This window comes from Chelonia mydas, chromosome 14, assembly GCF_015237465.2.
Source record: "Chelonia mydas isolate rCheMyd1 chromosome 14, rCheMyd1.pri.v2, whole genome shotgun sequence".
NCBI classification, from domain to species: Eukaryota; Metazoa; Chordata; order Testudines; family Cheloniidae; genus Chelonia; species Chelonia mydas.
The window spans coordinates 44,251,392-44,274,616 of NC_051254.2; the positions used below are offsets into that span (position 1 = coordinate 44,251,392).

The 23,225-nt window shown below is 60.9% G+C and overlaps 1 protein-coding gene across 12 annotated transcripts in view; it reads right to left on the reverse strand.

Moving 5' to 3' along the window:
- Positions 1 to 465: 465 nt before the first annotated feature.
- SYNGAP1 (synaptic Ras GTPase activating protein 1) overlaps positions 466 to 23,225 on the reverse strand; it is a 49,672-nt gene continuing 26,912 nt past the window's right edge. For 2 of the 12 annotated variants that reach the window (XM_043528462.1, XM_043528466.1), the window contains 16 exons: positions 21,849 to 21,967; positions 17,597 to 17,750; positions 17,191 to 17,289; positions 14,752 to 15,306; positions 14,456 to 14,600; positions 13,879 to 14,023; positions 13,134 to 13,370; positions 12,568 to 12,769; positions 12,113 to 12,291; positions 11,879 to 11,920; positions 10,358 to 11,225; positions 9,885 to 10,058; positions 9,484 to 9,695; positions 8,898 to 8,998; positions 6,153 to 6,235; positions 466 to 2,680 (listed from right to left, as the gene is read on the reverse strand). In XM_043528462.1, coding sequence (XP_043384397.1) covers positions 2,522 to 2,680; positions 6,153 to 6,235; positions 8,898 to 8,998; positions 9,484 to 9,695; positions 9,885 to 10,058; positions 10,358 to 11,225; positions 11,879 to 11,920; positions 12,113 to 12,291; positions 12,568 to 12,769; positions 13,134 to 13,370; positions 13,879 to 14,023; positions 14,456 to 14,600; positions 14,752 to 15,306; positions 17,191 to 17,289; positions 17,597 to 17,750; positions 21,849 to 21,967 — 3,474 coding nt within the window. In that variant the 3' untranslated portion in view covers positions 466 to 2,521. Of the gene's footprint in view, positions 2,681 to 6,152; positions 6,236 to 8,897; positions 8,999 to 9,483; positions 9,696 to 9,884; positions 10,059 to 10,357; positions 11,226 to 11,878; positions 11,921 to 12,112; positions 12,292 to 12,567; positions 12,770 to 13,133; positions 13,371 to 13,878; positions 14,024 to 14,455; positions 14,601 to 14,751; positions 15,307 to 17,190; positions 17,290 to 17,596; positions 17,751 to 18,054; positions 18,100 to 21,848; positions 21,971 to 23,225 lie in introns of those variants that run through there. The other 10 variants (XM_037914629.2, XM_043528465.1, XM_043528463.1 and 7 more) reach the window with 9 other exon arrangements.

Here is a 23,225-nt window from a genome sequence, read left to right on the forward strand (position 1 = left end):
CTGCCCCCCCGGAGCCCCGTCCCCGGGCCGTGTCCTGCACCCCCGCGGGAGCCCCCTCCCTGGACCGTGCCCTGCAACCCGCGGGCCCCGCCCCCCGGGCCGTGCTCTGCACCCCCGCGGGAAGCCCCCCCCCCGGGCCGTGCGCCCCCCAGGCCGTGCCCTGAACCCCGCGGGAGCCCCCTCCCTGGACCGTGCCCTGCAACCCGCGGAGCCCCCCCCCGGGCCGTAGCCTGCACCCCCGCGGAGCCCCCCCTCCGGGCCGTGCCCTGCAACCCCGCGGGAGCCCCCCCCAGGCTGTGCCCTGCACCCCCGCGGAGCCACCCCCTTCGGAAGCCCCCCCCCGGGCCGTGCCCTGCACCCCCATAGAGCCCCTCCCCCGGGCCGTGCCCTGCACCCCCGCGGGAAGCCCCCCTCTGGGCCGTGCTCCCCCCAGGCTGTGCCCTGCAGCCCCAGGCCAAGGTGGCGTAAAAGAACAATCGCTGTTTATTAAACGTTTCTCCGTTGGCACCACACACTCCAGAAAAAATGAGAAAAAATAAAACGGACATAAAAGAAACGGAGAGAGAGAGAGAGACGCCCGGGGAGCCCAACGCGGCATCGGGGCGGGCGCTCGTGACCTGAACTCCCTTCCCAGGGTGGGGGGGCTATGTACAGAGACTGAGGTCCGGAGAGGTCTATGTACAGTACAAATCCGGTGGTAATTACAGCACCCAGCCTGGGGGCGATACGGCCAGGATGAGCTGGGGGAGGCGGGGTGGGGGAGAGGAAATTTCACATATGTACAAACTTTTATATAATAATAATAATTAATACGTATAAATATCATGGCGCCGCCCGAGTCGCCACTGTTGGGGGGGGGGAGGGAAAGGAAGGGGAGAGTCCTTACAAAAGAAATACGGACTGAGGTGGGGGTGGGGGCAGAGGAGGGCTGGTTAATGGCGAGTCTTGTCCTCGCCAGAGTCTGAAATAGAGACACAGAAACAGCAAAGAAACACCCAGTACAATCACTGCGCTGAACACATTCACCCAGCAGCTCAGACCATAGCACGACGGTGAATAGCCACAAGAGTCCCCTCCAGTTCTACGTGCTCAGGTGTTGGGGGGCGCTCCCCCGCCCCGGTGCCCTGCACGCGCCCGTGGGTGGGCAGAGAAATGGCTTCTTAATTAGTTTGTTGGTTGTTCCCTCCCACCAACCCCAGACTGGGGAGATGGGGGGGGTCTGAGAACAGGAAGGAAGGAAGGAAAGAAAGAAAAAGCCCCTCCCTCAATGCCCCCCCCCCCGAAAAAAACCCGACCAATGTCTAGAGAATCGTCATTTCCAAAGACTGGGGTGGGTGCAGGACACACGGGGGGGCAGGGAGGGGCTGAGCAGGCAAAGCCCTTTATCAGAGTATAGAGAGCGCAGAGAGCAGAGGGAGAGGGTGATGGGATCCCAGTGCTGACACCAGGTGGGAGCTGGGGGGAGACTCCCCAGTGCTGACACCAGGTAGGAATGGCAGAGGTGAGGGGCAAACCCCAGCACTGACCCTGGACAGGCAGGAAAGGGGGTAGTCTCTCCCTTAGCCAGGGCAGTGGTGTGGGGCAGCCCTGCCTTACTGGGGGTGAGGCTAGCGTGTGATGGGTGGGGCAGGGAGAGTACCTGCAACTCCACAAGCCTTCCACCCTGACCCATATCCCATTGAGGGAGGGGAGAGAGAGAGAGAGAAATACTGGGACAAAGAGCTGGGAGCCCTTCCCTCTTAGTGAAACCTCGACCCACTCTAGGGAATGCCCCTGTCCCGGGGAGCTGGAGCCAGGCAGAGACCCCCCACATGCTGGGAAATGGGGACAGCTTTGGCTCAAGTTGCCTCCAGTCTCAGTTGCCAACCCTCCAGGATTGTCTCCAGGAATTAAAGACTCAACTTTCATTAAAGATTAGGTCATGTGATGAAACCTCCAGGAACACGGCCAACCAAAATCAGCCCCCTATCTGCCCCCCCCCCCCCGCCATGGCTCCTGAGGGCAGGTTGGAGGTGAGTTTACTCCCTCCCCCCTCCCATGCGCACACACCAGGAAAGGAGGAGGCAAAACCATAAAATGGCTGCCGGGGGAAGATAAGACCACTCCTGAGATGAAGTGGGGAAGAGATAATGTCCCAATTTCCTCCAAGGGGAGGCAGAGGTCCATGGGGGGGGGTGTCAGCCCTGCTCCCTCTGGGAGGAGAAGGGAAGGTGTATGGGAGGAGGGGGTGTAAGATTGTCATCTGTGTTCTGCTATAAAACACCCTGAAGTTGAGTTCAAAGCATTGAACTGTCCCCAAGGACAGTGCAGGTGGAGGGGGGTGGGGGGCTGGTTCATGGGGGCCGGAACGGGGGGGGGGCGCTGGTGCAAGGTGAGGGGGCAAAGGGGGTGCCTCCCCCAGTGCAGGTTTATTTGCTTGGGAGGGGCACTGTGTCCCTGCCAGGGTCTCTGCTGCTCCCGCCGAGCTGCGGGCTGGGGGTGCCCCCTGTCTCCCCCGGGCCGCGTCTCGCGGGGGCAGTGGCTAGTGCTCAGCAGCGGTGTTGCGGAACTCTCCATTTTCCGTGATCTGGAGTCGCGGGGGCGGAGGCGGTGGCTGGGCGGGCAGGATCCCGTTCCATGGCTGGGCCAGGGCGCCGCTCAAACGCGGGTTTGTTGTACCCACGGCGGAAAGCTGCCTCTCCTGCAACAGACACACAGAGCAAAGGCTTATTTATTAACGTTACGGGGGCTCAGCCGCTCAAACTGCAGACCCGCCCACCAGACACCTACCCAGATGGCAACCCCTGCCCCAGCCGTCTTCCCCAGTGCCTACATCCACCCAGGCAGCTCGGTCCATGGGGCCGACCTGATCCAGGAGCCTCCAGCACCAACCCAGGAACAGTAGCGGTTCTCCTGGGGATTTGTTGCTTGTTTCCCTAGTAGAGGAGGATGGCCCCACGTTTTCTCTGGCCTGGCAGTTCATGGGGTGGGCGTGTTAGCTAACACTGGACTCCAGCAGTGCACCCTAAACGCACAGTGGGACAAAAGAAAATGGATTCCTACTGGAAAACATGTTAACGCCCCCATTGTAATTCACTTCTCTTAGCATCCAGCTGGACAAACCCTATGCCCAGCCAGCTACCACCTGGTCGACACAGACCTAGCTAACCTGGTCTACCCTTAAAAGCTGTAAGTTAGGGTTGGTGACATCTTATTAATACATGGGTACCACTAGGACCCCAGGGCAGACACAGTTATCCTGATATTAATTTACCATAGGGAGGAATGCCAGAGTGGTGAGTAGGGTGCTCGCCTGCGACACAGGAGCTCTGCGTTCCAGTCTCTGCTCTACTGCAGGCTCCCTATCTCAGCTTGGGCCCATCACTTCTGGCCAGATTTACAAAGACAAGACTTGGGCACCTAACCTGTTTGGAAATTTCTGAAAATCCTACTAGGTGCCTATCTGCATCCTCAGGCATTAAATACCCTGGAAAATCTTGGCCTCACCAGCAGCCCAGCTCTCATGAAAGGCTCCTCTACACCTGAATGGTGTCCTGCTTTTACTGCCCTGGGGGGGTTAAAGCCAGACACCCTTGCTAGTGTGGACACAGTGATGTAAAGGTGCCGCAAGCAGCCAGCCATTCCTGAAGGGGAATAAGCTAGAAGGGTACAAGGCACTTTTACCCCATTCTATCTGCGTCCTCACTAGGGTCGCCCCTGACCCAGCACAGCTCTGCAGGACAAACTGGCCAGCCCAGCCTTAGATGAAAGATGCTTCTCCTGACTGAGCCAGAGGAGGGGCTTTGGCTAAGCACTCAGTACCCAGTTTAATAGCTGGGCAGCAGCACGAGCTGGGCCCGCTGGAGGTCGGGAAACGGGTAAAGCTTCCCCTCCCCATACCCCTTTCTGCTGTGTAACCCCAATCCTGGGGGCACACCCCTTGCTCAGCATGCTGCCAGTTCACAGGCTCACATTTTCCCAGCGCTGTTTCAGTGGGAGGTCACTGGGGACACAGCAAACCTGCCCCAGCCCACTCAGGCTAGGGACAAGTAGGGGGAGAAACCCCACTGCCATGGGGTGGCAAACAGCCTCTTGCTCCCACTGTTCCTATTGGCACAGGGTAGGCTTTGAGGGGGGTGTGAATGAGGCCAAGGCAGCTGCTGAGTCCATGACATGGGAGCCCAGCTCAGGGCTGTGGGTCAGTGTCCCACTCTGCTCTTGGGGAACACTGCCCGGTCCCTGTGGAATCACAGTCTGTCCGTGCTAACCCCTCCCCAACATAGCCCCACACCATCACCGAGAATGACATTCCCACGCACGCCCACCCTACGCGGACACTAACCTCTCACACCTGCCGTCCGGCACCACCCGGGAGCATTCCGGGGCACCCCCCTCTGGACGGTGGACTGTGCTCTCATCGCTGAGACCTGTGCCCCCCCCAACACACATGCTCACAGGACACAGACACACCCACACCCACGTTACACTGTATATGCCCTCCCCTCACAATGCACACACGAGACGCAGACACCCACACTGCAGCCTGGCCCCTGTGAAGCCAGAACACCTGAAATCAGGGCTATGGGAAAGAGATTCCCTGCAAGTGGGGGTAGCTCAGAGCTGAGACCTGAGGATCCCACTCCCTGCCCCAGACTCCCTGGTTCTGTCCCCTGGGAGCTGAACACAGCCCTCTTCCCCCTCCCCAATTCAATAGGAGTTACAGGTTCCAGTGAGATGTGGTGTAGACAGACAAGACAGGAGGTGGAAACAAGACGGGTATGACACTGGGGGATTAGCGCTGGGGAAGACGCTCACAGACACTAACAAAACACTAACTGCCCTTGTCTGGTGAGAGACGTTTCCCCCAACATTCCCCCAATTTAACTCCCCAGTCAGCCTCCACCCCAGCTCTGATTCCCCCTCAGCCTCCCTCCCAGCACTGCTCCCCGAGCCTTTCAAGGGAAGGGTGCTCACGTGGGCAAGATGCTCACGTGGGCAAGACCTGGGTCCCGAGGCTCAGCGCCCCTCAGAGGAATGCAGCTCTCTGTGGGAAAACCTGCTTTGTGCTGAAGACAGGGTGAAGTGAGGGCACGGGGGGAAGGGATCTCCCAGCACCGCGAAGAGCTCATGAGGTGTTAGGGGGGCCAGCACAGGCTGCCTGGTGACTCCCAACATCCCAGCTCCAAGGAAACGGAAGTACTGCCACTACCCCAAGAGAGGTTCACGGGCTACCCTGGTGGGAACGCACCCCAGGCCAGCGTCAGACGAGCCCCGAGTCAGGGAGCAGGGGGCAGGGGGGCAGACAGGATGGGGACAGGCTGACAGGTGACATTGTTTATTCCTGACACACGTGATTCTCCTTTGGTTCCTGTCCTGTACCACTAAATGGTCCTCGTGTTGCATCCCAGCATGAGTCAGCTGGTGCAGATCAGACCAGGAGCTCATCTAGACCCGTCTTCTGTCTCTGCTAGTGGGCAGCGGAAGGTGTGAGGGGGTCTCCTCAGAGGCAGCGCAGGGAGAAGCACTCAAGCAGAGGGCATTGGGATGGAAAAGACCAGAGAAATACTGGCCCCCAGTGCCCATACCCAACTGGCCCCTTTCCCCATCCCAGCTGCGTCACAGCCGGAAGCACGGCTCTGAGGAGATTGCGACGCAGCACCCAGACAGTTCTCCACTCTGATGTTCTCGTCTCAGCCACTGGCCGCCCCACGGTGGAACTGCTCCAGCCTGAGACCCCCAGATCCTGGGGGGTTCGGAGTGGCGCCCCAGAGCTGGCGGAAGCAGCCAGCAGGACCGAGAGGCTTATGAGAAGGCCTGGAAAAAGACCCCAACAGGAGGGTGAGGGCAGGCCCTGGGGCTGAGCTCCGAAGGTGGCCCCGGCAGCGCTGCCCCCGAGAGACACAGTGTTTGTGAAATGTTCTGACCAGGCTCCATGGTGCAGGTTCAATCCCCCCACGCCATGCCAGTACTCAGTGGTCTGGGCCCCCTGGAGAGGGAGAGGCTGGACCCTCGGCGGGGCAGGGGGGATAGAACCAACCAGACAACGGAGTTAATTGAACCTAATGGGGAAGGAGAAGGTAGTTTGCTAGTCTCTACAGGGAGGGGTGATGCACAGAGGGGGAGGGGGTGCGTGTGCAGATGGGGGTTGAGGGGGAGGAGAGGAAAGGACCCACCTGATCTGCTACCGAACGGCGAGAGTCCCCCCGATCCCTCCACGTGACAAAAGCAGAGTCAGAGAGAGTTACCTGATGAAAAGCTAGGATGAAGAGCAGAGAAACAGACGGGTCAGGGCCCCGGCACTGGTGCCCCCCGGTGGGAGCACGGATCACCCCGTTGCTGGCTCCGTCATCTCCCCAGAAAACAGGAGGGGTCCACAGACCCAGGGTGGGAGACGGCCGTGACGTGCTGAAGGCAGCAGGGGGAAGGGGCCTGGGAAAATCATGATGGAAGCCCTCTCCCTGACCCCTCGCTACACCCACAGATCCAGGGCCAACATGACCCAGCTCTGGGGCACACGGGGACAGCCAGGGAAGCGGGGAGACATTCCTGCCACTGGCTCATGCTGGGACAGCCAGGTGAACAGCTGCTAGAGCTACAGAGCTACCTCAAAATCCTAACACATACACACTGCCTGGTATCTGTGCACAGACCCCTGGGCACCCAGCCCCGGTATCCAGACATAAACACCTATATGGTGACCACCTTGGCAGGGTGCAAATAAGGGGAAAGCATGGGGGAAATAAGGGACCCCGCTTTATTTTAAAAGACCTTTTAGGGAAGCACCATTTCCCTTATCATATCACCAACTGGTCTCTCGAGCGTACGTGTCTACTCCCTCCTTCAGGATACAATGCAAGTCTCATAAGCTTCACTGTAATATTTAGAATGGAACTCATCCGTTTTAATCAATATCAATACATCTGAAAATAAGGGATGGGTGGCTGTCCTAAGGCACAAATCAATGAAATAGGAGACAATCCCTTTACATAAGGGACAGGTGTTATTCCTAAAAACTAATCTAGCCCCCCTGCAGTGGCTCCTAGACAACAAAACTGTCCAAGCTCCCAAGTGCCGCACCGAGAGATGGCCACTGAGCAGTCCTCATGGCTTCCTGGCCTCACGCAGCCATGCCTGGGAGCCCAGAACAAAGCCCCATGGCTGCCTCTGAAGACCATGAATCCAGCTTCCGCAAGCCCAGGCCCATGGACACCCTAAACCCAGGTGCCAAAGCCTTCTCTGATTCCAATCTCAGCACAGGTCTCACTAGGCTCTTGAGCCAGGCTCCATAGCCTCCCCCTGGCTCCAATCCCAGCTAGAGTTACCACCTCCGAGGTACAAAAATCCCAGGACATCTGGGATGATCCTCTCAAGCTCATAAACTGGCCAGTGGGCAGCATATACTGAGCCCCAACAGACTTCCCAGGACAGCCACCTCAAACAAGGGATGATCATAGACAGGTGGAAACCTTACCCTCAAGCCGGACCCCCCGGCCTCCTCGGGCCCCAATCTCTGCACAGACCTTACTAGCCCCTGAGCCAGACCCCACGGCCTCCTCAGGCCCCATCCTCGCATGGGCTTCACTAGGCCCCTGAGCCGGGCCCCAATCCCGGGCCCCACAGCCTCCTTGGACCCCAAACCCTGCACACACCTCACTAGCCCCTGAGCCAGGCCCCATGGCGTCCTTGCGCCCCAATCCCTACACACACCTCACTAGCCCCTGAGCCAGGCCCCACGGTGTCCTCGGACCCCAATCCCTACACACACCTCACTAGGCCCATGAGCCGGGCCCCACGGCCTCCTCGGACCCCAATCCCTGCACACACGTCACTAGCCCCTGAGCCAGGCCCCATGGTGTCCTCGGACTCCATTCCCTACACACACCTCACTAGGCCCATGAGCCGGGCCCCACGGCCTCCCAGGATTCTGAACACAACACCTAGCTTTGGAGGCTATTCTTCCCTGTCCCATGTCCCTTGTTGCCCAGGCTGCAAGACCCACGTAAGCTCTCAGAGTCTGTGATGGAGCAACTCTGGGGGCTGCGAGTTTACCGGGGAAGCTGTGGGAGGGGGATTATTGGGGGCGTTATGGTGTCAGCTCGGGTAGCTACGGGAGAGCTATATGAGGGGTTTGGGGTTTCGTGGGGAAATGTGTAGGGGTTGTCTGAGGGGATGATTGGGGAATAGAGTGTTTTATTGTGGAGTTGCTCAAAAGTCAGGGAGAGAAGGATGGGGAGAGGGGCTGTTTCTTATGGTGTCCAGATGGCATCTCCTCAGAAATCCCCACTGCCCAGGGCCCCTCTCCACCTCCATCCCCTTGAGGGGGCACTGAATCCCAGGCCTGCTCTGAGAGTACCGTAAGGGGGCACTGGCCCCCTCACCTTGTGAGTACCTTGATCCTATGTCGCCAAGAGGCAGGCAACCCATATAGGGCTAACACAGTGCTAGCCCTCCCCATCCATCCATCTGTCCACCTCTCCCAGCCCTTGGCCTCCCTCTCTCCTGGTCCTAATGCTGTGGTGGTCAGTGTGTCTGTGTCCTGCAACTCTAACCCTCATTTCTCCATCCAGCTCTCCCAGCCTGGCCCCTTACCCTTTCATCCATCCATCCATCGGGCTGTCTCCCCAGCACTAGCCCTGCTCCAGGTCCATCCATCGGTTTCCCCCAGCACTAGCCCAGCTCCGGGTCCATCCATCGGGCTGTCTCCCCAGCACTACCCCTGCTCTGGGTCCATCCATCGGTTTCCCGAAGCACTAGCCCTGCTCCGGGTCCATTCATCAGGCTGTCTCCCCAGCATTGGCCCTGCTCCGGGTCCATCCATCGGTTTCCCCCAGCACTAGCCCTGCCCATGGGACAGACAGCAGACGAGATGGGATGGGAAATGGAGACACGGAAAAGAAAAATGACATTGTAATTTCCACCTGAGCGTCGAGCAGGCGTTTCCGGGGTTCGGAGACGTCGTGGGCGGCCGAGTGATCCCTGCGCAGCTCCTCCTCCACCAGCATCAACCTGTAGGGACAGGCTTCACTGGAGTCAATCCGGGCTCCCGCGGGGGGAGGCCAAGGGTCCCTGACAGCTAATGCCCAGTGGGGCAGGGGGCAGATGGAGCAGGTCCCTTGGGGGAGGGGGGGCGGAGGCCACGGCAGGTACCTGGGGAATGGGATGGAAGGCAGCTCCTAGAGGGACTGTTCCCTCCCTGCCCTGACTTCAGGATCTCTGATGGGATCCCCCTAAGGTCCTGTGATCCCCCCACACAGCCCCTCTGTGTGCTGGGGACCTCATGACCCCCTCATCACCATGTATCAGGGACCCTGTGACCCCATCTCCCCACTTATGCCAGGGACCCTGTGCCTCTGCCATGAGCCGCCCCCCATGTGTGCCAGGGACCCTGTGACCTCCCATCTTCCCCAACATGTGCCAGGGACCCCGTGGCCCCCACCTTCCCCGCACTTGCCCAGGACCCAGTGACCCTACCATAAGGCCCCACCGCTCCGATCCGCCCCTCACCTGCCGATGATGCTCTTGATCTGTGAGTCCTTCTCCACCTGCTGCTGGCGCAGCCGCTTCTCGCTCTGCTCCAGCCGTTGCTGGTACTGCATCAGGATCTTGCTGGTCTGCTCCTCCTGCGACATCAGGCGCCGCTCGTACTCCTCCAGCTTGCGGTTTGACATGTGCAGCCGCTCCTTTAACGAGTGGATCTCCTCCTCGTACTCCTTCACCTGGAGGGAGAGGCCAGGTGATGGCCATGAGGGCACTTCTGTCTCGAGGCAGGGGTTCCGTGCCTCCCCACTGCGAAGGGCTGGGGGCCAGGACTCCTGCGTTCTATCCTTGGCATGTGGAGGGGAGTGGGGTCTAGTGGGTTAAAGCAGGGGCGGTCGCTGGGAGTCAGGCCTCCTGGGTTCTCTTACCCGGTCCAGCCGGCTCTCATCCATGGATTTGGAGTACTCCTTCAGCTTGTACTCCTCGCGCTCGATGTGGGAGCTCTCGATGTCGGCTGACAGGTGTGGCATGTTGGAAACCCAGGCCACGGTGCGCTCAGAGGCCGGCATGACCGGGTTCAGCGTGGAAGGCGTGTGCGATGGCTGCGGGGGCGGAGAGTTAGTGAGCATGGAATGAGACCCCCCCTCCCTGCCCCAGAGACTCCCCCCAACTCCCTGTGGGGACCCCTGGAAGAGAGAACACCATCCCCGCCTGAAGGTCAGCGACCCACCCTGAGCAGTGCTGACGCTTCGCTCCTGAGGACCAACCCTGAGCCTCCTCACTGACCCCCTTGTACCACTCCCCATCTGTCCACCCTGCCCCATCTCCCCACTCGCTGACACCTCTCCACTCCACTCCCCACCGCCCACACACCTTGCCTCCCTTCCTGCCCTCCCCACACCTGCTTGGTAATGGTTGGCTTGAGCGCAGAGGGCGTCTCCTTGGTGACTGACTGCTGGCGGGCGCGGGCAGGCCCATAGGTGGGCTCGGGTGACTGCAGCAGGTTGCCGCTGGAGGGCCGGGGTTTCTGAGCAGCGCTGACCGTCAGCTGCTGGGACTTTCCGCGCTGAAGCGGGGCCTGGGGCTGCGGCTGGGGTGGGGCTCGCTGGGGCTGGGGCCCGATGGTGATCTGTGGTGGGGAGAGCATGTTCTGCAGGTTCTCCTGCAGCGAGAGCTGGCGCTTGGTGAACTCAGAGCCCTGGCGGGTGAACTCGTCACTGTAGCTGTGGCTGTGGATGATGTGCTTACTAGCGGACAGATCCTCGCTTTTGCTGTAGCCGTGGAAGGGGGCAAAGGTGTCGGGGTTGCCCTCAGATGGCCGGTGTGAGGGTGCGGCTGAGGGCCCATCTGAGGCCATGTGGAAGAGGGGGTTCTGGAAGGAGAGGGGCACCCTAAGCTGCTGGGCTGCAGCCCCGTCAGTGGTGACCCCCATGTGGCTGAGCCGCAGGCCAGCCGCGATGCTGGAGCCACTGCCCTGCGAGAGGCGGCTGGGCCGCAGTCCCATGGCGGCGGTGATGGAGGCCTGGCTGCTGTTGAGCATGTCACCCACGCTCTGCAGGTTGGAGACGCTGTTCATGCGGCTGTCCTGCAGGTCCAGCATCGAGACGCTCTTGTTGACGCTCAGCATCTTCTGGTCAGGCTCAGTGATGTCGGAGCTGCTGGTGCAGTAGGCGGGCGAGGAGCGGGCCAGGGGCGGGCGTGTCACAAAGAACATGTCCTTGGAGCCCTTCTCCTTGGTGGGCGAAGGCAACCGGGTCATGTCCATGGAGCTGGGGGTGCAGAGAGGCCAGGTGGTCAGGGCTGGGGCCAGTGCTCCAGCGGGGATGGGAAGAAGGGAGCAGTGAGCAGCCCCAGCCCAGGGCTCCTAGGGTATTGAGTAGGTGGGAGTTGGTCAGCAGCCCTGGGGGGACAGACGGAGAGGGAAAAGCACCCAAGCCCAGTGAGCAGCCCTGGGGGGACAGACTGTGTGGGGGAAGAGCAGCCCCAACTCAGGGCTCCCACGGGATGGGGGAGTCGGTGAGCAGGCCTGGGAGGGGACAGATGGTGGGAAGAGCAGCCCCAGCCCAGGGTCCCTGGGGGATAAGGGACGGAGGAGTCTCTGAGCAGACCATGATTGTGACCATCCCTTCACTGGGCTGGCAGGGGGATTCCTAGTCCCCCTGCAGCTCCCCACAGATGAGCCTCTTGCACACAGACTCCTCAGGGGCCCCCAAGGGAGGGAACGGGCCCAGCCTGGTGCTGCTCAGGCCTCATGCAGAGCTCCTTAGAACAGGGCAGTGCTCACTCCCTGTGTCCCCCTGGGACCAGAGCAAGGCTAGGAAGGGGAATGATGGCGTCGCTCCCCATCAGGAAGGGTGGGTGGGGCGGCAGGGGGGCGTACGGGATGGTATGGGGCCAGTGTGGGGACCGCGCCAGGGCTCACCTGTTGAGGCCCCGCACCATGTAGGGCTGCAGATCGACGGAGCTGCAGGGGGAGCAGAGGCAGCAGTTAGTGTTGGGAGGAGACCTGGACAGGACCCTACATGGGGAAGGCGGGGGCAGAGGGAGATGCTCCCTGGCCGCCCCACCGTGAGTTGGGTTTGCAGCCCTATCCAGTGCCCTGCTCCCTCCCACTGCTCTCCAGCCCCCCAGGTCCCCATCCCCAGACTCCGCCCACCTGTTGAGGTCACGCATCATGTAGGGCTGCATGTCAGAGGACGGCCCCCGCAGGATGATAGGCTTGGTTTGCAGCCGCTCCCCCTGGTGACTTGGCTGCCGCTGGATGTGCGGGTTCCTGAGGGCGACGCTGATGTCGTTGAGCAGCCGAGGCAGGGGGCCCAGCTTGATCAGGGCTTCCTGGGACCAGGGGCAGAAAGACAGGGGAGGGGGTCAGCATGAAACCTGGGGATCCCGGCTGTCCTCCCAGAGGCAGGAGAGAATCCAGGCGTCCTGGCTCCCAGCCCCCTGCTCTAACCCACTAGTCCCCACTCCCCTCCCAGAGCTGGGGATAGAACCCAGGAGACCTGGCTCCCAGCCCCCCTGCTGTAACCCACTAGTCCCCACTCCCCTCCCAGAGCTCGGGAGAGAACCCAGGAGTCCTGGCTCCCAGCCCCATATCCGAGGTCTGTGTACCTTGCTGAGCTGGGGCATGACTTCCCAGAGCAAAGCATGCAGCGTGGAGAGCTCGCGGCCCAGGTCGATGTAGCCCTCAAAGCTGCTGCTGTTGGTTAGGGTGTCGAGGTTTGAGATCTCATAGAGGAACTGCTGCATGCTGGCCCACTCCAGCTCCAGAAACTCGTTCATGAACGCCATGTACTCCTCCTTGCTGCCGAACCTGGCATGGGGTTGGGGGGGGTCAGTGGGGTACAGCACCCCCCCACAGCCCCATACAACACCCAGGCCCCATCCCATGCTGGCCCACTCCCACCCAGGAACTCGTTCATGAACGCCATGTACTCCTTGCTGCTGACCCTGCCAGGGGGCACAGGGGTATAGCACCCCCTACATACAGCCCCATACTATGCGGCCTCTCCAGGAACTCACTCTGAATGATACATACTCCTCTGTGTAGCTGAAACCTGCCAAGGGCAGGGGGCGCTTGAGTCAGCAGGGTGTAGCACCCTAAGGACCCCCCGAAAAACATTCCTCACACCCGTGATGTCCCACCCTGATGCCCTGGCCCATCGTGCATCTCTCACTTGCTGAAGTTGGCCAGGTTCTGGATGACTTTGGCGATGAGGGTCAGCGTGCGGGACGTCTGCTCGTCCGGGTACTCCTGCATGAGCCCGAAGAGGCTGGGCGACATGACAGCCGGGCACAGGAAGCGCAAGAAGAGCGAGGCACTGATCAGCCGGTCAGCAATGTCCTCGCGGCCTCTCTCCGCGCAGCGCAGCCGCCACGAGGCAAACACCTCCTTCAGCTCCCGTGGGAACACGCTGTGGGGAGGGCAGAGGGGCCATCAGTGACCCCCAGGCCTCTTGAGCCCATATACCCCCAAAGCCCATGCGCCCACCCCCCCAGAGCCCGTGCGCCCCCCCCCCCCCAGATCATAGACCTCCTTCCGCTCCCATGGAATCACGCTGTGGGGAGGGCAGAGGGACCATCAATGACCCACACACAGCCCTGAGCCCCCGACCACAGGGCACCGGTGGCCTTCAGCTCCCATGGGAACAGAGTGCAGGGGTGGCAGGGACATCGGTGAGCTCCAGAGTCCCCCATACACCTCGCCATAGGGCACAGACCTTCCTCAGCTCCTCCCTGAACTCTCAGTGCCCTCTGTGCAGCTCACCACCTCCTCCCTCTCCTGGCCCCCCACCTCCTGCCTCCACCCATGCCCTCAAATCCCCCCACACCATGCTGCACAATTGTACAGCTAACCTTGCACAGCACCTGCTCACTCCCTGCCCCTGGACATGCCCCCATCCCCCGCCAGCTGGCACCCACCAGTGCGAATTGACGACCTTGCAGAGCGCCAGCTCACAACACATACGCAGGTTGGCCTGGTGGTCAGGCAGGGTGGACGAGGAGCATTTCATGGGGTCGACCTCACAGTTCTCCTCTGACTCGTAGAGCGCCCGGATGAACTCGCCTGCAGGAGGGGGGCAGAGAGCTAGGGGGGCAGGGAGGGGGGTGCCAGGCTGGACACTGCCCCAAGAACCAGCTCCTACCACCCTGCACACCCCGTCCTATCCATCAGGAGCCTGAACCTGGGGACGGGTGCTCCACCAGCCTCTCCAGAGACCAGATGGAGTGAGATGCCAGCTCAGGCATATCCCAGTGCCAGGACCAGCTGTTTGGTTGGGGATCACATCCCATCACCAGGCTAGGTGCAGCGCTAACGCCCCTAAACCCCAGAGCACAGATCCCACCCTCTGGGCATACAGACTCCTGCAGGCACAGTGCACAGATCCATGTGCCTCCCAGGGAGCAGGGTGCACGCCCCCCTTCACACGCACAGGACCCAGACTGTGCGCACCCACACCTGCGAGTGCAAGCAAACCCCTCCCCCTCCCTCACTCACCAATGGCGTCCTTGAGGTATTTCTGACCAATGAGTTTCAGATACTCCTCTATGGCTTTCGTGGCCAGGGTGTTCTCCCGGAATATCAGGTGCTCCCGGTCCATGAACCGATCCACTTCCGTCATGGCCATGTCCGAGAGGAAATCCTGCAGGGATTAGGCCCGGGCAGGGGAGTGAGTGAGGGGACCCAACACCCCAGAGCTCCCCACCCCATGCCCAGAAGGACCTGAGAGGCAGACAATTCAGAGGGCACTTTGTCCTCCCACTCTTCCCCCATCCCTGCCACTCCCCCAGTACCTTGGCTTTGCCAGTGCTCTGCAGGATGTGCACCAGCGCACAGGCCACTTCCTCCTTGCTCTTGACGCTCAGGACCGGCTCCAGCACAGCGCACAGCATGCGGTAGTTGTTGGTCACGTACTCAGCAAACTCCTTGTACAGCTCCATGGGGAGGATGCTCATGGTCTGGAAGCGGCTCTTGACGCGCACGGCGGGGCAGCCAGCCTTGCTCTTGCTGGTGCTGGGCTGGCTGAGCGGGTACCACTGCTCGGCGAAGTGGCGCCCGGTGACGCTGGCGATGGGGATGCTGACCATGCCCACGTAGTTGCTCTTGTCCTTCTTGCGTTTCTTGTCCGTGTCCTTGTAGACGTGCAGGCGGATGGTGCGCACGGCCGGCAGGTTGTTGAACTCGAAGTGCTCGCCCCAGAAGACATTGTCTGTGCGCATCTTGCTGGTGGTGCGGGCATAGAGCATGTCGTCCAGGCACAGCTCACAGTAATAGCGCTTCTTGGGCGGCAGCTCCCGCGCCTCGATGATCCACAGCTTCAGCACATTGTCCACGCGCCGGCTGTTATCCTGGGGCGGCACAGGGGGTTGGGGGGGGAGCGGGGGAGAGACTGGCTGTTATCCTGGGGAGGCACAGGGATTGGGGGGGCTGTTATCCTGGGGAGGCACAGGGGGTTGTGGGGGGGAGCGGGGGAGAGACTGGCTGTTATCCTGGGAAGGAACAGGGGATTAGGGGGGGAAGTGGGGGAGAGACTGGCTGTTATCTTGGGGAGGAACAGGGATTGGGGGGGCTGTTATCCTGGGGAGGCACAGGGGGTTGGGGGGGGAGCGGGGGAGAGACTGGCTGTTATCCTGGGGAGGAACAGGGGATTAGGGGGGGAAGTGGGGGAGAGACTGGCTGTTATCTTGGGGAGGAACAGGGATTGGGGGGGCTGTTATCCTGGGGAGGCACAGGGGGTTGGGGGGGGAGCGGGGGAGAGACTGGCTGTTATCCTGGGGAGGAACAGGGGATTAGGGGGGGAAGTGGGGGAGAGACTGGCTGTTATCTTGGGGAGGAACAGGGATTGGGGGGGCTGTTATCCTGGGGAGGCACAGGGGGTTGGGGGGGGAGCGGGGGAGAGACTGGCTGTTATCCTGGGGAGGCACAGGGGATTAGGGGGGGAAGTGGGGGAGAGACTGGCTGTTATCTTGGGGAGGAACAGGGGTTGGGGGGGCTGTTATCCTGGGGAGGCACAGGGGGTTGGGGGGGGAGCGGGGGAGAGACTGGCTGTTATCCTGGGGAGGCACAGGGGATTAGGGGGGGAAGTGGGGGAGAGACTGGCTGTTATCCTGGGGAGGCACAGGGGATTAGGGGGGGAAGTGGGGGAGAGACTGGCTGTTATCTTGGGGAGGCACAGGGGTTGGGGGGGCTGTTATCCTGGGGGAGCACAGGGGGTTAGACTTGGGGGCTGGCTGTTGTCCTAGGGAGGCACAGAGGGTTTGACAGGGGTGGGGGTGGGGAAGACTGGCTGTTATCCTGGGGAGGAACAGGGGGTTGGGGGGGAAGCGGGAGAGAGACTGGCTGTTATCCTGGGGAGGAACAGGGGTTGGGGGGGCTGTTATCCTGGGGGGGCACAGGGAATTAGGGGGGCTGTTATCCTGGGGAGGAACAGGAGGTTAGATGGGAGGGTTGGCTGTTATCCTGGGGAGGCACAGGGAGGTAGACGGGGGTCATTGCTATGGAGCACAGGGAGATCGGGCGCAGGCAAGTTGTGGGGATGAGGATGTAGGCAGGGGTCGGTGCTATGGGGTGTAGGATCAGGGACAGGAGGTGGGTCGGGGCTATGGGGTGTAGGCAGGGGGATCAGGTTGTAGGTAGGGGTCGGGGCTGTGGGGTTTAGGACTGGGGACAGGCAGGTGTGACAGGGCTACGGGGCGCAGGCAGGGGGATTAGGATGTAGGCAGGGGTCGGTGCTATGGGGTGTGTGGGTCAGTGCTATGGGGCGCAGGCAGGGGGTATCAGGATGTAGGCAGGGGTCAGTGCTATGGGTGTAGGAACGGGGACAATTAGGAGGAACAGGGCTATAGGGCACAGGCAGGGGTCGGTGACAGGAATGGGAACAGGCAGGTGGGTCAGTGCTACAGGGCAGAGGCAGGGGGATGAGGATGTAGGCAGGGGTTGGTGCTATGGGGTCTAGGAACGGGAAGAGGCAGGTGGGTCGGTGCTATGGGGCACTGCGTGTGCTCTGTGGTAAATTGGGGCTGTGACAGTAACTCCGGGCAGGGGGAGCTGGGGCTCTGTGGCCCCAGGGGGACAACTCCTGAGGAGCAGAGCAGCAAGCCAACATGTGGAGACACGTGTGCACAGCTGTGGGGAGCTGGACCCAGCCTCCAGCCCTTTAGCTCTCCTGTCGCCAGTATCCACCCTCTTTCCCCTGGGGCTCCCCTCCCCCCAGCTTCCCTCCACTACAGCACCTTGTTGGGTTTCACGGCTCGCTGCAGGTTCTCGATCCACTTGTCGCGCTCTGCGGCTGAGCGGCAAGCAAAGCACTTGGTGCCGGACGCAGTGGTGACCTGAGGAAGAGAGAATGAGGAGCAGCTGAGCAGGGCCACGTGTACCTTCCACACTCCCTGACTGGGGTACCCAGCCATACTCCCCTCCCAGTGCTGGGGAAGGAACCCAGGAGTCCTGGCTCCCAGCTCCCTGCTCTACCCCACTAGCCCACGCTCCCCTCCCAGTGCTGGGGACGGAACCCAGGAGTCCTAGCTCCCAGCTCTCTGCTCTACCCCACGAGCCCACACTCCCCTCCCAGAGCCAGGGACAGAACCCAGAAGGCACTGCTCCCTTGCAGGCGCGAGTGCCCTGGGCTGGCTGCCGTACCTCGAAGCAAAACTCCTGGCCCAGGATGCTGCTGTGCACAGGTTTGATGACGGAGTCCTCGTCCAGGTTGAGCTCCAGGGCCTCAGCCGCGCTGCTGGGGCTCAGCAGGGACTCGTGGGAGTGCGACTCCTTGAAGCTCTGCATGAGGCGGGCTCTGCGAGGGAGGGGAGCCGGTGAGACGGGGGGACTTGGGGGGCCCCGTGTCTCATGTCATTGGAGTGAGTCCAGTGCAGGGGAGTCAAACACAGTGAATCTGGTGCCATGACACAAGCATGGGGAAGAGGGAGGGGAAGACAACTGAGACATGGGCTCTGGAGCTGCTAAGGGGGGCGTGTGGGCAGCCAAGCTATGGGGCAGGGGGTCCTAGAGCCTTCCGGGGGGTGTGCAGAACATGCCCTAGCTGTGGCCATGGCACTGGTGAGACCACACAGACAGCTGGTGCCCGGGACGGGGGGTACCTGGGGGATTCAGCGGCTGGCCATGGGAGGGGCCCCTATAGACAATTCTGCACTGCCGGGGGGTCTGGACCGCAGAACAAGAGAGAGAGAGAGAGAGAGAAAGAGTCAGAGACATGCACAAATTAACTGAGTGGGGAGGGGGGCCCCACGCAGGGCCCCTGGGGATCACCCTGGGAGGCTGTGACCCACAGGTAAATCACATGGCATTTTCATAGACACCAGGCCACATTAGAATGGGGGACAGAGGGTCAACACCATTACCCCCCTGTTACAGAGCGGGAAACTGAGACACAGAGGGGGAAGGGATTTACCCTCCTCCCCTCCAAAAATCACTCTAGTCTCTGGCAAAAGCCAAAGATAGAACCTAGGAGTCCTGGCTCCCAGCCCCAAACCCTCTAAACCCCACAGCCTACCTGAACTGGGGAGAGAACACAGGAGTCCTGGCTCACCCCCCCCCACAACCCCACAAAATCCACTAAACCCCACATCCCTCCTCAAGCTGGGGATAAAATCCAGGAGTCCTGCCTCCCACCCACCCCCAAACCCTTCCAGAGCTGGGGAGAGGACACAGGAGTCCTGGCTTCCAGTCGTCCCCCACCCAAATCCACCAAACCCCATGCCCCTCCTTGAGCCGGGTATAGAACCCAGGCATCCTGGCTCCCAAACCCCACCACAAACCCATTAGACTCCAACCTCTCCCCCATCTCAGCTGGGGATAGAATCCAACCCAATCTGCTAAACCCCACAGCCCTCCCTGAGAAGGGGATGGGACCCAGGAGTCCTGGCTCCCAGCCCCCTCAACCCACTAGACCCCAACCCCCCGATCCTCCATGCCAGAGATAGAACCCAGGAGTCATGGTTTCCAGCCCCCTAAACTCACTAGCACCCTCCCCCATCCCTCAAGCCAGTGATAGAACCCAGGAGTCCTGGTTTCCAGCCCCTAAGGATGCCCCACGCTGGCGAGGACACACAAGGCAGCCCCCAGCTGGGGCAGGTGAGTGGCCGCCCCAGCGGGTTATTTTTAGCGACTGGGCTGCGTAAGCAGAGAGGCCCCTGCGTCTCCGGGAGGCAGCAACTCAGAGCTCGGCTGGGCTCGGCTCTGCCGTCATTGGAGCAGAGTGGGGGCGGGCGCTGCTAAAAATACTCACCCGGCCAGGCAGGGATGTGCCGGCAGTGGGCCTGGGGTGCCAGGCAGAGCAGGGGCCCGGGGAGGGGAGCCCTGGAGTAGACCCAGGGGACAGGAAAGGGGGAAAACCCAGTTTTAAGTGGGGGAGCCTGGGGGTCAGGCAGGGAGTACAGGCTGGGGGGAGAGGCAGGTTTGCAAGGAAGGGGAAGCCTGGGCTGGGGGCAGAAGAACCAGAGACGTAGAAAAGGGGAAAGCCCAGGCTGGGGAGGGGCAGGGGTTGTGAGGGAGTAGCCCAAGCGGGGTTGGGGGGCTTCTGAGGACACTGCGGGAGAGCCAGACAGGAGGCAACTGGGCTATGGAGAAAGGATAAGGGTGGGGGATCCCAAACCTAGGGCGGAGCCAGGAGTCCAGATACCAATCCCAGCTGTGTCTACAAAGCGGGGGGGAATAACACAGACACTCCCCACTTTGCCCCATGTCCCCACACAGCCTCTATCCACATGCCTGCCCCTCCTATACACAGAGAGCCTGCACAGTCCTATAGACATTATACGTCACACAAATACTGAGATGCAGCCACCTCTGGGCTGGGGCGACGGGACTATACAAACAGGCCAGGAGCGTGAGACTGGATGGGCAGGAGAACCTTGTATCCAACCCATACCCCAGTGAGGCTCCAGGGACTCCTTGGTGCCCGAATGTGGCCAGGACACTGGGGTGCATGCCCCATGTGTTTCCTTCCCTTCCTTGGAGCACAGCATCCCCACCTGGGGCACTGGGACCAGCCCTGACGCTGAAGGGAGTGCCCCCACCCCCTTCAGCATAGCACCCTCTAGTGCTATACGGGGGCACAGGCAGAGCAGCCCCCACCCAATCTCCACCCCACTTCCTTTCTCTGGGAGCCCTCCCACCTAGGTTTGTTCCCAGCCAGCCATGCTTGGGCTGCGCCCAGCTATGGAAGATGCAGAAGTTTTACGACAAGAAGGGAACATCGTGATCATCCAGTGACATATGTCCCCGTCCCCCGCCCCGGTATTGTGCAGGCCAGAGACTTGCCCCACCTAATGCCTAGAGCAGAGCTTCTACAAACCAGCATTTAGGAGTGTATGAGTGTGTACATGCATGTGCACACATGTGTGCATGTGTGTGTGCATGTTTATATGTGTGCACGAGCATGTGTATGTATATGTGCATGTGTGTGCACAAACGTGTATGTGCACACACAGGTGTGTGCCTGTGTGCATAAGCGTGTGCATGCACGTGTGCATGTGCGCACATTTGTGAGTGTGTGCCTGAGTGTGCATGTGTGCACGCATGTGTGTGTGCGTGTGTGCGTTGGGGGGGTTACTTTCTTACCACCCCTGTGGTCAATCTTGCTGGATCCTGACATGGAAATCTCACAATCCTGAGTCACTAAGCTCCTTATGCAGCAAAAGTTTGGCATGGCTTTAACTTCTCACACGCACACACACACACACACACGTATGTCACAAATGTGCACACACACTGACATACATGAACCACATACACATGCACCCGGGGTCCCCCCATGTCCTTACACCCACTCGGGCAGGTGTCTGTGCCCCCCTGCTTGTGCCTTCCCGGCTCCCTACTCTCCCTACTGGGCCACAAGGACTCAGCGGGCAGGGCAGGGACCTGGGCTGGGAGTGGGGGGCCGGGCCAGGCTCCGGCATCCAGGGAGGCAGAGAGGACAAGTCGGGCCAGGGCTGGGATCTCTGCCAAGCTGGATCCGGCTTCTGCTCCTGGCTCCCACCCACCATCTCCGGCTATAAACAGCTCCCGGCACCCAGCAGCACCGCTTCTGCCTGCCAGCCCCACTTCCCCAGCTGGCTGCCTCCCCCCACCCCCATTCCCATTCCCCCCCTTCCACAGGCTGCCTCCCCCAACCCCCATCTCCCCTACTGGCTACCCCCCCCTTCCTTCCCCCCACTGGCTGCTTCCCCCCGCACTTCCCCCCACTGGTTACCTCCCTCAACCCCTCCCCTCCCCATTCCCTCCACTGGGTGTCTCCTCCCCCCCAGCTCCCTCATTCCCACCCCACCACTGGCTGCCTCATCCCCCATGCCCCACTCCCCCCAATGCCCAGTTGCCTCCCACTGCTCTCTTTCCTCCTTGCCCTCCTCCCTCTGCTTCCCCCAGCTTCCTTCCCATCCTTGGCTGCTTCCTGTCCGCAATGCCCCCTCCTCTTTTCCCTCCCCCCACACCTTCCTTCCCTCCAACTCCCCCTTTCCCAGTCTTGCATAACCCCCACATGGAGAGCACACCTCTGAAAGCGACACAAGCGACACAGCCCACCCCCGAGAACGGACTGGAGGGGACAATCCCCCCCATGCAACCTCCTCCTGTCACCCGAGGTCATAACAAAGTTGTATCAATGAAGCCCCACAGCTGCTTGCCTGCTGTCGAGGTGGATTGCAGGTACTGTTAATACAAGGAATCCCTCGAGATGCAACTGCCTCTGGTGTGGGGCAGCCGCCCCCATGGGGAAGAAAGAGAGAGTTCACCCTGTGTGTGCCTGGAACTGGGGGCCCCGACCAGGGCAGTGATCCCTGGTAGCGCTGGGCAGGGTCTGTGCCTTGAAGCCCCGTGCTGCTCTCTACAGCAGTGCCATGAGGTGGGATATGGACCGGCGGGGGGGCTCTCTCACCTGTCATGGTCGGCACTCCGGAACCGTGGGAGGATCTGGCGGAAGCTGCTGGTCCGGTCCAGTTTGGGCTGGCTCTTTGTCCGTTTGATGGAGCTCTTCAAACGCCGGCTCAGGAAGCCCTGCTGTGGGTAGGGGATAGACAGAGTGAGATGGGGAGGGGGCATTGAGGGAGCCAGAACTCCTGGGTTTTAGTGCCAACTCTGGGAAAGGAGTGCAGGCTGGTGGGTTGTCGGGGGGAGTGGGAGCAGGAGCCAGGACTCAGGGGTTCTATCCCCGGCTCTGGGAGGGGAGTGGGAGCCAGGACTCAGGGGTTCTATCCCCAGCTCTGGGAAGGGAGTGAGAGCTCCCCGTCTCTAACCACTTGACTTCACTACCCTCTCAGAGAACCCAGGCACCTGGGTTGATTCAGGAAGTTCAGGATACTCCCCTGTTTTACCCCCTCCCACTGTCCTGCAGAGCCTGGCTCCCCCTCCTAGCAAGGCACAACCCAGCCCAACAGCCCAGTACCGCACCACATCACACAGTTGTATGGGCAGAGCAGGCACAAGGGCAGGGCATGAGGTGCACAGGACAGATCTGCAGAGATGGGGGTGTGACAAAGTGGGACTGTTCTTAATGTTTCTTCTGAATAGTGTGGGGGTGCCTCAGTTTCCCCTAGGCAGTTCTTAAGTATCTAGGGGGTGGGATAAGGGTGTATGATCATTGCAGAGCCCTAGAGGACAGGTGTGTGCAGGGGTCTGGATACAGAGAATGGCCAACACCCTGTTTCCTGGCCACTGATGGCCTGGGCCCTTCCCCCCTGCAAGGTGAGAGCTAAAGGGTTGGAGAACAAAGGAATCAGGTGACCTCCTGGCCTGGGAAAGGGACAAAGCCCAGAGGAGGAGGGGCTGGAGGGAGTTTCAGTTTGGGGCTGGCTGGGGACATGAAGTGAAGTGCAGACAGGGTTGTCTGGCTCACTGCCCCCCAAAATGGACCCAGCTGAGGGGTCCTGTTCTCTGCACCTACAAGCTCTGTGTTAGACCATGTTCCTGTCGTCTAATAAACCTTCTATTTTACTGGCTGGCTGAGAGTCACGTCTGACTGTGGAGTTGCGGGGCAGGACCCTCTGGCTTCCCCAGGACCCCGCCTGGGCGGACTCGCTGTGGGAAGGGCATGGAGGGCCAGAGAGGATGCTGAATGCTCCGAGATCAGACCCAGGAAGGTGGAAGCTGGGTGAGGTGTGTGTCCTGCAGAGAGTCTGCTCACAGAAAGGAGACTTCCCCAGAGTCCTGACTGGCTTCGTAGGGAGCAGTTCCAGAGCATCGCCCGGGGACTCCGTGACAGGGGGCAGAGAGAGAGAGAGAGAGTGTGTGTGTGTGAAAGAGAGAGAGAGAGAGA